Source organism: Microtus ochrogaster, chromosome 8, assembly GCF_000317375.1.
Source record: "Microtus ochrogaster isolate Prairie Vole_2 chromosome 8, MicOch1.0, whole genome shotgun sequence".
In the NCBI taxonomy this organism is placed as follows: Eukaryota; Metazoa; Chordata; class Mammalia; order Rodentia; family Cricetidae; genus Microtus; species Microtus ochrogaster.
The window spans coordinates 74,600,116-74,613,712 of NC_022015.1; the positions used below are offsets into that span (position 1 = coordinate 74,600,116).

Consider the following 13,597-nt stretch of genomic DNA (forward strand, 5'->3'; position numbering starts at 1 on the left):
GTGGGGGGAGGGGGAAAAGGGTGGGAGGAGGGGGAGAAGGGGGGAGGAGGGGGAGGGAAATGGGAGGCTGGGAGGAAGTGGAAACTTGTCTTTTTTTTTTCTCCTTTTCTCAATAAAAAAAAAAGTTTAAAAAAAAAAGAAAATGTTGAGCTAAACAGTCAACATTCCAGCATGTAGAAGATGGGCTCACTAGCCCCCAATCTGAGAAGCTATTGACTGTTAATGGCTTCTGGCATAGGTAGAGTCAGTTTTCTTTAATAGTGTGGCATCTGATAGGTTTACCACACTCCAGTACACACTCATGAGTACACAGGCAGCACAGACTGGATTCACTGGGTTGTTTTTTTAAGAAGTGGTAAGGAGAATGTTGGAGATAAAGCTAGAAGAGATAGGAGAAGTTGTGGGGTGGGTATGATCAAAATACAGTATATTAAATTCTCAAAGAATTAATAAATGTCTGTGTGATCTTAAAGGAAGTTAAATTATTTGGGCTGACAATGCCCCCCCCCCCGCCTCAGAACTATAAACTTACAAAACTCCCAAACTAAGTAGGAGAAACCTCCTTTTAAAAGATTGGTTGGGATAGTCCAAATGACTCTCAAAGCAACAGAGACTACTAATGCCTTGGCTGCCTCTCAGGGGTTGAGGGCGGCCCCTATTGCTGAAGACATTGAACGCTTAAAACACAAGACTCAAATAACTCATGCTGGTCAGGATCTGAAACCTCTTTTGTCCATAGTACTAGAAAAACACTACATAAGCTATCAAGGGAAGGAAGCAAGTAAACAGCCCTCCCCAGCTGTCACAATGTGAACCACAGCAGTCACCAGCATGGCTAGGTAGTGAGTGTAACCAACTGCTGTTTAATTGGCCTTAAGCCCATTCAACAGGAGGAAAATCATACCTGGTATGAAAAACCTAGCCATCTTCCCAGGGCTAGTGAATTCATAAACATTAGGAAATACCACCACTCTGCTAGACCACCAAGGAAGAGAAAGAAATATCTTTCTCTCTGAAGATGCAGGAAGAATCTGAACATACCCTTGTCCAGTCATACTTCCCGTGACTGCCTACTTTATCACAAATCCTAGCATGAAAACACACAAGTCCTCTCATATCTCAGGGTCTTTGTTTCCTTGGAAGGTCTATGTCACAGAACACAAAACAATGTTTTTTCTTGCTAACCTGTCTTTGCTTTATGGGTCTTGGCCATGAGCGTAAATGGAAAGTAAAGATATTTCTTTTTTCCTGTATTATGTGTATGCCATCCTATGTCTTGACTTGGCTTTCTTTGTAAACATTCCCAGTGACCCCGAGCTCAAGGAACTACTATGATTAAAGGCACACTGTTCATAAAGAACATTTCCTACTACAGGTACATGACTTACAGATGTTAGTTCTTGTCTGCCTGATAATTTCTCAAGAGAGTTGGTGGAGACTGGATAAGAGCCATGGTATCCATCTGTTCTAACAAAAGCAAATAAGGTGTTTATCACTGGACTGATGGAAATGGCTCAGAAGGTAAACAAGTTAGATCTAGGGATACAGGTCTGGGGAGTATATAGCATCCTGTCAATCATAGTGCCTAAGAATGAGAAGGTGAAACCAAACCAAAACCAAAATAACAAAAAAACAAAACCTTCAGACTTCTACATTACAGGGGGGAGGGAGACCAAAGTGGCTTCCAAGAGGAACCAGATTAGAAATAACAATTTTCACAGTTTTGTTTGTTTTGTTTTTTAGACAGGGTCTTCCTATATAGCCCTGGCAGTCTTGGGACTCACTCTGTAGTCCAGGCTGGCCTCAAACTCACTGAGATTCTCCTGCCTCTGTCTCCTGAGTGCTGGGATTAAGGAATGCGCCATTCCATTTTCATAGTTATAAGCTAAGAGTCAATGTGTCCATCTATATTTATGAAGGAACTAAATAAATACAAATAACAACCTCAGCCCCAAATATTGTCCTATTCTCTTAAGACTTCTGAACTAGCTGGGTGGTGGCAGCACACACCTCTAATCCCAGTGCTCTTGGAAGGCAGAGGCATCTCTGTGAGTTCAAGGCCAGCCTGGTCTACAAGAGCTAGTACCAGGATAGCTAGGACTATTGCACAGAGAAACCCTGTCTCGAAAAATTTAAAAAAAAGAAAAAAAAAGGCTTCTGAACTGTGTGTGTGTGTGTGTGTGTGTGCACGTGTGTATAAATACAACCACATCTACTGCTAGAGAGACTTTCTAGCCACCACAATGGGAAACAAAACTGTTTACAGATGTAAATAGAATGTTTAACCTTTTTATTTTAGATAAAAACAATAAATTGGTTTTTTCCTTTACCTCCTAATAAACAATCAAATGTTTACTGAATGACTTCTATCAGACAAGGTAATAGACAAAGCTGTATTTTAAATGCCAACAAAAACCAGAAAATGAAATTTTACAATAAAGTTTGATGGAGGAAGGTCATTGGTTAAAAAAATAAAGAAACTGCTTGGCTGGCCCTCATAGGTGGGAGGAGTAAACAGAACAGAATGCTGGGAGGAAGAGGAAGTGAGCTCAGACTCGACAGCTCTGCACTCTGGAGCAGAGATGCCATGCCCCGCTCCTGGGCAGACACACGTGATGAAGCTCCGACCCAGGATGGACGTAGGCTAGAATCTTCCCGGTAAGACCGGTGCTCACTAAGACCGGTGCTCACAGATTATTAGAGATGGGTTGATCGGGATATCAGAATTAGCCAGTAAGGGCTAGAGCTAAAGGGCCAAGCAGTGTTTAAATGAATACAATTTGTGTGTTGTTATTTCGGGGCATAAGCTAGCAGGCGGCTGGGGTGCTGGGGACGCAGCCCCGTCGCTCTTATTACTACAAAAGTTTGTGTTGAATGTGGTGAACCATGCTATTAATCCTAACATCTGGGAGGCAAAGACAGGTGGTTTCTGTAAGTTCAAGGCCAGCCAAGGCTGATACAGTGAGACCTGTCTCAATAACAAAATATATTAATAATCTACAATAAATAAATTTCACAACGTAGAAATGCCATTATATCAAAAACCACAAACTGAGGACTGGAGAGATGGTTCAGCAGTTAAGAGCACGGGATCCACTTGCAAAGGACCTGGGATCAGTTCCCAGCACCCACACGGCAGCTCACAACTCTGTAACTCCAGTTCCCCAGGGGCTCTGACATACTTTTGTGATCTCTGCTGGCACGAGGCACACATACAATACACATAAAATAAAACAGTTTGAAAGTCACAAGCCATCTAGAGATGCTATGAAGATTAGGTAAATAAAAAGATTTAGCATGTGTGTATACTAAACACAAAACATCTAAGATATGAATTCTTGACAAACTTATCTCAAAACTAAGGTAATTCCAATAAAAATTCCAGTGGTCAGTCTGTCTGGTGTGTGTCTGTGTTCATGTGCATACAAGTTGTGGGTATGAACAGATACAAGTACAGGCATGTGTGTGTGTGTGTGTGTGTGTTTATAGAGGCCAAAAGTCAACCTTGGGTAATGTTCCTCAAGAACCATCTACTTTGTTTATATTTATTTTCAAATTTTATTAACTTGTTTTTGGTGTGAGTAGATGTCTAGTGTGTGTTGTATATGTGTGCACATGTGCACATGATGCACATATGGAGGTCAGAGGAATGATATTAGGTGTCTTCCTCTCCACTTTTTTGTGTAATTATATTATTGGGGGCCCTGTGACTGCACATCTGTGCGTGTAAGAGGATAACTCTGTGGAGTCCACTTTCTCCTCCACCTTTACGGAGGTTCCAGAAATTGAACTCAGACCTCTAAGTTTGCCTGGCAAGCACCTTTATGAGAAGAGCAAGGTCTCACTTATTGGCTAGGCTGGCTATCCAATGAGCTCTGGAGATCTCATTTCCCCCATCCCCACCCTAATCCCCAAAAAGCTGGAATCACTAATAGAAACTACTGAATTCAATCCTGGACATTCTAACTTGGGGTTGGAGACAGCACTTTACCGACTGAACCACTATCAAAGAGTATAGTATTTATAATTATGTCACAAACTACAATTAGAATAGTAAGGTAAGATTGAAACATAAAAACATTATTAAGACTTTTAAAATATCAATCCCAAGAACAAAATTACATTTACAGTTTCAAGATCTTCAAATTTCTGTAAGCAACATTCATGATCTCTTTTTTCTCTTTTCCTTCAACTGAAGTTAAGCTGGGGTTCCACTGTATTTACTGTCAGCTGCATTAATTCTGAATTTAGCCTGCTGGCTTTCGGACACTGGATGGTTTATCTCATCAAATGGACTGGCTTCTGGATAGACAGTTCATAAAGGCAGACAGGGCTGTACGACTGGCTCACATCGACTTTAAAAAGGGACCCGTGCTTCTGCGTCCCAACACCAGCTTGTCCCTGCATCTCTTACAGAAGTAGCTGAGTTCACACAATTCTGACTTTATTCAGTGTATTATCTAATGACATCAATGTGAAGAATCTTTACTCCTCATGACAAGGCATCTGATAACACGCTGTGGATAGGAAAAAAAAATCTGTGTCTATACAGACGCTGTACTTGGTACTGGAGAAAACTGAACCAATGTTTATGCACACTTTGTCTCCTTTTTATTTGAAATAAGAAAACTGCTATCTTTGTTGAGAGATTGGCCCTCCAAGATCCTTTGTCTTTCCATGGTTTTCAGATATGACAGAAAGTGAGTCAAGGTGAAATATTTTTCTTCAAACTGACTTTTATTTGGATTTTTTCCAGTTTGTTCAAACACAGAACACTTTTCACTTTTATCCTGGATTCTTTGGACGAGGAGCTTTGCTGTGGATCTTCAAAGCCTTGGGGTTCATCAAAGATCCCCAGCACCTACATGCTGGGTCCACACTGGTGCCACACTCCCTACCCTAAAAGCAAGGCTCCAAGGTCTGCCTGTCAGCAACCTGGAGCTTGGAGGGGCTACATCTGTAGGCTGAGTTTCCATGTAGGCCTTGGAGTAGAACATGAAGGGACAGAAGCACCTCTAACTTTGCTCTATAAGACAAGAGCTTGACTATCTGGCAAGGCTGGCTGACCAGTGAGCCCCATGGATCCCCCTTTCTCCACCTCTCCAGTACTAGGATTACAACTTGTCTTATCAGGAAAATTTTTTAAAAAAACAAAATGTGAGCCAGGTGTTGGTGGCGCACGCCTTTAATCCCAGCACTCGGGAGGCAGAGGCAGGAGGATCTCTGTGAGTTCGAGACCAGCCTGGTCTACAGAGCTAGTTCCAGGACAGGCTCCAAAGCCACAAAGCCACAGCGAAACCCTGTCTCAAAAAAAAAAAAAAACACAAAATGTGGGTATTCAAATAGATTAGAACAGTGGTTCTCAACCTTCTTAAAGCTGTGACCCTTTAATGCAGTTCCTCTTGCTATGGTGACCCCCAACCATAAAATTATTTCATTGCTACTTCATAACTGTAATTTTGCTATTGTTGTGAATTACAGTGTAAATATCTGATATGCATGATATCTGCTATGCAATCCCCAAAGGGGTTATGACCCAGAGGTTAAGAATCACTGGACTAGAGGGAAGACTAGAATACATGAACCTAAAGTTAGTATGGATTTAGCAGCTACCATATAACACTTTAACACTAAACATAAAATACAGAAAAGGAAAACCCTTGACCTTGAGACACTTACAAGCCAGTAAGTAGATTATCCAAAGCTACAGCTCTCAGGAGGCAGAGGCAGGGGAGTTTGCGACAAGCCCAAGTCCAGCTTGAACTGCACACAAAGCTGAAAGCTAATGACGTCCCAGTGTACTGAATTCTAGGACATACAGTGAGACACTGTCTTAAAGGCAAGCAAACAAGCCCTTCAACTATATTATAAAGTCCTCTGGGGAAGGGGATGTGCTAGGATGGCTTAGAGGTTACAGAGGTTAGGAGCACCAAGTTTGATTTCTAGCAGTCACCTGGAAGCTCACAACAGTGTGTTAACTCTTGTTCCAGGGTATCCGATGCCTTCTTCTGGCCTCCCTACACACCAGGCACACATGGAGTACAGAGACACATACAGGCAAAACACCCATACACAGAAACAAAATTTTTAATGCTGTGAGGGAATTTAGCAGATGTCAGAATTGCACAGGGAATGATTCGTAATGAACAAAGACTCACACCAAGCAGGCCAACACTAAGAAAGCTGAGGAGAGATAATAAATTCAAGGCCACCCTGCCTCAAAATAACTAACTACATACATACATACCAAAAGTATTTATCCCAAACACTCAAACCTCAAAGACAGGCATAGACAAACAACGCATACCTCTTCTATTTTATCACTGTATTTCATGGAACATTTTTCTAATAAAAAGTCTTCTTTATGGGTTTTTTTTGTTGTGTTTTTGTGTGTTTTAGCAGTGTCAAAAGTGACTCAGTTACTTTTAATGACAACATTCAGGAAAGCAAGCTTTACATTCTAGGGTTCTGTCTATCTCACTGTTTTACAGAGGGCTCTCGCTAGGCTGCCCCTGCACATGATGGACGCAGTCCTTCAATCATGGCTTCCTGTGTGCTGAGGCTCCAGTGCACACTGCCATATCTGGCTAAAAGCAATTTTTAAAATGAATTTCTGAAAGATTCGTTTGAGTATCATAATAGCACTTGTATGTGTTAAACATATATACAGGTGCTCAACCGATACATCAGACCTACTACTACTTAACGTAAAGGATATACTGATGATGCCGTCAAAAAAAATTTTAAGTTCTGAGGAGATGAAACTATAGCCTAATACACTGATTATTTCAGCTATATCTCAGAGACAGAAGGAAGAAAGAGCACAGTGTTCGTCTTTAAGGAGATTGTAATAAAGAGCAAAGCTCATGCAACCATTTTGATGGAAATGAACACATGGCCTATCTGTCTAAGAATAAACTGTTAATGGGGTAGAGAGATAGATGGCTAAACAGGTGAGTGTGCGCTGTTCTTTCAAAGGACCTGACTTCAGTTACTGCCACCCGAGGCAGGAGGTTCACAAGCACAGTAACTCCAAGTCTAAGGGGTCTGACCCCCTCTTCCGGCCTTGGTGGTCACCTGCTTTCATGTGCACACCTCCCCACACACATGTGCACACATCACTAAAAATAAAATCAATCTTCTTTTAAAAAAAGAGTAAATCGTTATGATGCTGGAGGGTTGAAGCATTGATTCCTAACACCACAATCAAACAAACATGGAAATGGGGTAAGAAACAAAACACTCTGTGGCTGGGTGTGGTGGCTCATGCTTGCAATCCAAGCATTTACAACCCCCACCCTGATCCATAAAAATAAAATACTAAAAACTTCAATAATTAACTTTATAGCAGAGTGAGAAATCCAGAAATTCATCTTTAAGCTGGGCACTGCCACATGCCTATAAACCCAGCACCTGGAAGCAGATGTAAAAGATCCATGCCAGGTCCAAGCCAGCCCATATGAATTCCAGGTCTTCTTGGAGTATAGTGTGATACTTGTCTCAAAAAATTCTTCTACTTTTGAAGAACAGCTTGAAAGAATAAGAGCCAAAAATGCCCAAATACACACATTAATGTATTCATTAATCTATAAGTTTACTAAAAAGATTTTTTTTAAAAAAATACTTATTTATTTATTACGTATACAATATTCTGTCTGTGTGTATGTCTGCAGGTCAGAAGAGGGCACCAGAACTCATTACAGATGGTTGTGAGCCACCATGTGGTTGCTGGGAATTGAACTCAGGACCTTTGGAAGAGCAGGCAATGCTCTTAACCACTGAGCCATCTCTCCAGCCCTAAAAAGATTTTTATAAGAGTTTTAAAGAAACATTAGGACTTTTTCTAACTATCCGTACAAGTTCAGAAAACAAGTCTCAAGAATACTGAGTATCTTCAGTGTTCATATATCTCAATGGAAGGACAATCCAACAAAAGCTTCTTGCAGCCAAATAAATGATTAATTACACGGACAAGTGATTACTGAACTGCCTGTGGACCCACTATATTGAATCAAAACCAGCAATTCTTAAGAAATAAAAAACCATTACTCACCAGCAAGGGTATAATCCATATCAAAACCAAAACACTTTATTTTTTCCATGGCTAAACTTCGGTTCACAAACACCCTGTGAAAAAAAATAAGAAAGTTGTATCTTGATTAACATTGAAGTTTAATGAAATTATTATTCTATACTGTCTCCTTATTTTCCCAGCTGACTTTATATTACTGCATTATTTAAGGTGTTAGCATGATGACTTAATGCTACATACACACAGTGACTACGGGGGTCCAGCGCTTCCCTCCTCTCTCCTTTGCGGTTTCGAGTACACCAGACCACTGCGATGCTCATCATGTACTTAGAAATCTTCGACAAATGACTCCAAGGTAACTGTATCTCACTCCCAGCCACTAGTTTATCCTCTATATCTATCTATATAACTTCTTCTTAAATTTCACGTGTAAGTGATATTGTGCTGTATTTCTTCCTGTACTTTAATGTCATTTAAGTTTATCTCTGTCATTGCAAATACTAGAAGCTCCCTTTTAAGGCACTGCTGGTTCATAAGGTACTTACTTAAATTACTTTAATTTCTTTGGGAACTTGGTGTTATTTTCCACTTTGGCTATAACAATTTAAGCAACACCCTTGTATATCTAATTATGATGCTAATTTGGACCTCCCTGGTGATTAGATGGTCTATAATTTTGAATACCTTTTCACATATCAGTTGGCAATTTATATGTCTTTCTGAGCGAAAAGTCTATTTAGGTCCTTTGCCTATTTTTTAACTGGGTTTTCTTTTCTGCTATTTATCTGTTCCATTTAGATAAGAGGGGGTAGGAGGAGACTTTTAGCAATTTGGCCCAGCAGTAAGGTAGGCCCAGGGATAAGGTAAGCCCAGTGCTGAAGTAATCAAAATGCTAAGGAAGAAGGAACATTGGAGCCCAGGATTCAAAGCAAGAGGGGACAAAACAAAAAATAAACAGCTGGCTAGGTGGTGGTGGTGCACACCTTTAAACCCAGCATTCAGGAGGCAGAGGCAAGCGAATCTCTGTGAGTTTGAGGAAAGGCTCTAAAGCTACAGAAAAATCCTGTCTCAAAAAAACCAAAGAGTAAAATAAAATAAAATATAAATAAATAGCTGGATATGATGATGCATTCCTATAACCCTAGCAGACGAGAGAGAGTCTAAGGCAGGAAAATCACATATTCCAGGCCAGCTTGAGCTACATGTAGACCGTCTCAAAAGAAAACAAACCCAAGTAAATAAATAATAAAGAAGTAAGGCAGGTGTGAAGGAGCATTTAAAAGGCCGTGGCAGGCCAATTTCATGTTCAAGTCAGTCTAGGATATATGGTGTAACCCTCTAAAATGGAAACAAAACAAAATACTCCCCAAGGTCTGCGGAACGTAGCATGCAAACCCGCCCTAGGTTCAATCCCCTGCATTACGGACAACCAGGTGCGGAAGCATACACCTGTAGTCCCAGGTGGAAACAGGATGAACAAAAGTTCAAGGTCATCCCCAACTATACAGTGAAAAAAGAAAAAAAAAAACAAGTTTTTTGAACATCAGTATTTATTTCATCTTGACTTATGTATGGTAAGCGAAGAAAAAGAATATTAACAGTAGAAAGAAAAAAGAACTAGAGGAGAAATGATACCTACCCAAACCTTTTTGTTAGTTTCATGTTTTTATTTTGAAGTGCTAGGAAAGCAAACGCAGGGCTTGCACACCAAGCACTCTATCACCGAGCTACAGACCTTAAAACAACAACAAAAACAAGAACTTAACTCCAAGCACCACAGTGATCCTCCCAAATTCTACCTTGCTTTTTCACTGATAACAAAATCTCCTTCATTACTGATGATCCCCAACTACATAAATCCTTTGAAAACAACAGAGGTGAAAGACACAAAATAATGGTTGTAACTCTAAAAACTAAGAGCTACTACTAATGCTGGGGCTCTTCACACAGGCTCAAGTCCAGCAAAGGGGCCAACTGAATAAATCTTTGCTCAGAGCCTTAACAGCTGGCACGCCTAAAATATCCTAAGGGGATATACGCAGGAGGGAACTGAGCAAGACTTTTTTTTCACAGTACATATTCTAAGAAAGAGATAGAGAACCACATAATTTTTAAAAAGTGGTTTCAATTTTGATAGAAGAAAGACGTTAGCTGGTTTTAGAGTCAGGCTGCAATAGGCACCGCCATGGAAATCTCAAAAGCACACGCATTTTCAAAAGACAGCAAGAACAGCACATCCTTGTTAACCTCTGGAAGTGACATATTCAGGAATATGAAAATCTGCTTTTACCAAAATAATCATTGCTGAATATCCATAAAGTCATATTTCTCATTCCTCTTTGACTTAACCAAACACATTACCTACTCAATTAACACATTCATTGGATATAGGCTACAACACAGATCTCACATGACATATACCATGGTAAATGTCCTTTTTTTTTAATTTTTATTGATCTCTACATTTTTCTCTGCTCCCCTCCTGCTTCTCCCCTCCCCTTCAACCCTCTCCCAAGGTCCCCATGTTCCCAATTTACTCAGGAAACCTTGTCTTTTTCTACTTCCTGGTAAATGTCTTTTGAGGGTCAACAGAGCTACAAAAGTTTATATGTTCTTAAAATTAGGAAATCTGATCTGGCAGATGGGCAAAAGCACCTGCTGTAAAGCCTAAAAATCTAAGCTCAATCTTAGGAACATCATCAAAGAAGGCTCTCAGTTGTCCTTTGACCTCCCCAACTGCCTGCAGTGGCATGCATCCCCACACATACACACATCTGCACAAACGTGCACACAATATATTAATAAGACACTTTAATTAGGAAGCAATCATTTATGAAAAACTTTCATCAAATATCCTTTCTCTTTTCACTCAAAACAAGTACTCTACTTCACAGAACCAGCTCCGGAACTTAGAGAACCACTCCTATTCCCTCCTCATTTCTGCTATGACCCTGGTGTGAAAACCTCCTTCCTTTTCTTTCCCTAAAGGGAGGAGCTATATAAAATGAAATCTAATTTGCTGCAGAAGCAAAGCTGTAATAACTAACCAAAGGAACAGCTATGCCACAGAGTACTAAGCCAAATACAGGGACTGCACATACACGCTAAGGTTTACCAAGATGCTAAACACCCAACTGCTGAAAGAGAAACCTTGACTCTGGCACAGGAGAAACCTTAAAGCTTCCTACCATGTCTCCGCACAGTCAACAGATGCTTATCTCTCAGCCTGAAACCGATGACACTCTCCACTGAGCTTATAAACTTAACCAAGTGTAAGATGTTATGCCAACTATAAGGTATCAATGAAAAGATTAGCTCACTGACATACATATTTCAAAACAAAAGATTAATCAAAATTTTCTAAGTTCCAAGACCTTTCTACAGATCCTCCAATGCCAGTTTACTGTGTTCTTTTTACTAAATTATTAACTGGAAGAATAATTCTACCTACATTCAAGAGCATGAACACATCTGTAAAAATTAAAAGCAAGTTTTAAAATGTTTAATTACCACACAAAAACTTACAGCTATACTAAGCATCCAATCGTAACTACCAGCCAGAAATTCCCATAGATAAGACACTTGTGAGTTGAAGATCTGAGCATTACCAGGAGAAACAAACTCTGGGAGGTACACAGAAACACTGTGAAACTAACAGACTTCAACAAAACATGCTTAGCAGTATTTACTATCACATTCCACAGCAGTGAAGTAAAAAAAAAAAAAAACAAACAAAACTTGAAGAAATGCCATTCATATACAGATATTAACTGCAAGAAATAAAATGATTATACTAATGTGCTTTAAGAATAGGAATCTAAAAGTCTCAGACTTAACATAAACATGCAACTTACTATATTCGAAATTCTGTAAACAGCAAACTCTACTGGCTTTGGATTGACTCTAATTGAAAGCAGAATTACCTCATCTGTCAATGGTTGCCGTTGTGCAAACTGAAACTATCTGGGTAAAGTAGTTCCTGAAGACACATAACAAAATTCTTCTTAAAATTAGGATTCTTTAGTGTGTGTGACTTTAACCTAACTTCAAAAAGACATGTATCTTCTGAGACAGTGTGGGAGAAAACACCTCTGCGTCTAATTTAACTTGTCATTGGATATCACTGTTGCTCCACACAAATCCACTTGGATACTCTCTCTGGCAATGGCGAACTTTATCTGTAACTCCTCCCTTTGCCTAAGAGTCACAGTTTCCTGGCCACGGGCCCAACAACAGCTACTGCAGCAACAGATGAGCAAGGACTCGGCTGTGAAACGTTCCTGGACATCTGTTCTCGCTGTGGGCTCTTGTCAGCAAGGACTCAGACTGCTCGGCAAGACAAGATTCCAAGTGCATCTGAGTAGGCAAATTAAAATTATAAACTATAATAAATTAGCGTTAAATTGCAACTCCAGCACTTAGGAGGCATAGACAAGAGAACTGCCACAATTTGAAGCCAGCCTGAGCAACAGAGTGAGACAAAAACAGAAAAAAAGAAAAGAAAAATGCTATAAAGGTAGATTTTTTTTTAATGAAAACAATTTAGCAGCTTTTCTCCCCAAATCAGTTCCTGCTTCTGCCACAGCATTCCTGCACTCAATCCTACAGCCACAGCCTGCTGCCTCCACCCGCTGTTTACCTTTCCAAGTGCCTTTCACTCCACTCTGCGCCAACAATTCACCAAGGCCCTAACTCTCCAGAAGCCATTGCTCACTGTTTTGTCCTCACACTGAAGCTAACGACTCTGAAACCGGCAGGGCTGCTTGAAACCAATGCTTATCTATAAATATTTCACTCATCCACGACATTATACAGAAGTTTCAGTTACTTAGAGACTTTTGTAATAATTTTATAGAAAAATATTTTTTGCTGAATATAGTAGTAAAAAGTGCCTATAATACCAGAACTTTTGAACAACTGAGGATAACCTGAGCTACAAGTGAGAACCTACTTCAAAAAAAAACAAAAGAACAAAATGTTTTCTGTCTGTATGTAATTTGTTTTTTACTATAGTTTATAAATATTACCAACTGGAAATAGAATGGGAAACAATGTTAAAAGTTAGTCCTCCCAGGACAGCCTGAGAAGTGCAGTTCTAAAGCCCAGCTCTAACACACTACTCTTTTCAAATTATCTTTAGTCAATGCTCAAAGCTACCCAACTAATAAATCACCAACTCTTAGCTTTTTAAGGAGTTGAAACCTTCTATTATGTTAAAATCAGTTTGATCTTGTATCATTCACACCATGTACCCTTTCCTGTCATTACTTTATTAGTTATTGTTTTATTTAGCAAACTGTTTGCTATTTCCTAAACATGCCCTGAGGCTTTGTTTATGCTATTAACTATAACCATCCACTTTGGTCATAATTCAAGTTCCTGCATACCTACTACTTTCTTTGAAAAACATTTGGGAGTCTCATAGATGCCTCAACAGTTAAGAATACATGCTGTTAGCCGGGCGGTGGTGGCGCAGGCCTTTAGTCCCAGCACTTGGGAGGCAGAGGCAGGCGGATCTCTGTGAGTTCGAGACCAGCCTGGTCTACAAGAGCTAGTTCCAGGACA

The 13,597-nt window shown here is 40.0% G+C and overlaps 1 protein-coding gene across 2 annotated transcripts in view; it reads right to left on the bottom strand.

Annotated features, from left to right (window-relative positions):
* Nt5c2 (5'-nucleotidase, cytosolic II) overlaps positions 1-13,597 on the bottom strand; it is a 146,634-nt gene that overhangs the window by 27,099 nt on the left and 105,938 nt on the right. For both annotated transcript variants that reach the window (XM_005352422.3, XM_026781577.1), the window contains one exon: positions 8,054-8,127. In XM_005352422.3, coding sequence (XP_005352479.2) covers positions 8,054-8,127 — 74 coding nt within the window. The remainder of the gene's footprint in view (positions 1-8,053; positions 8,128-13,597) is intronic.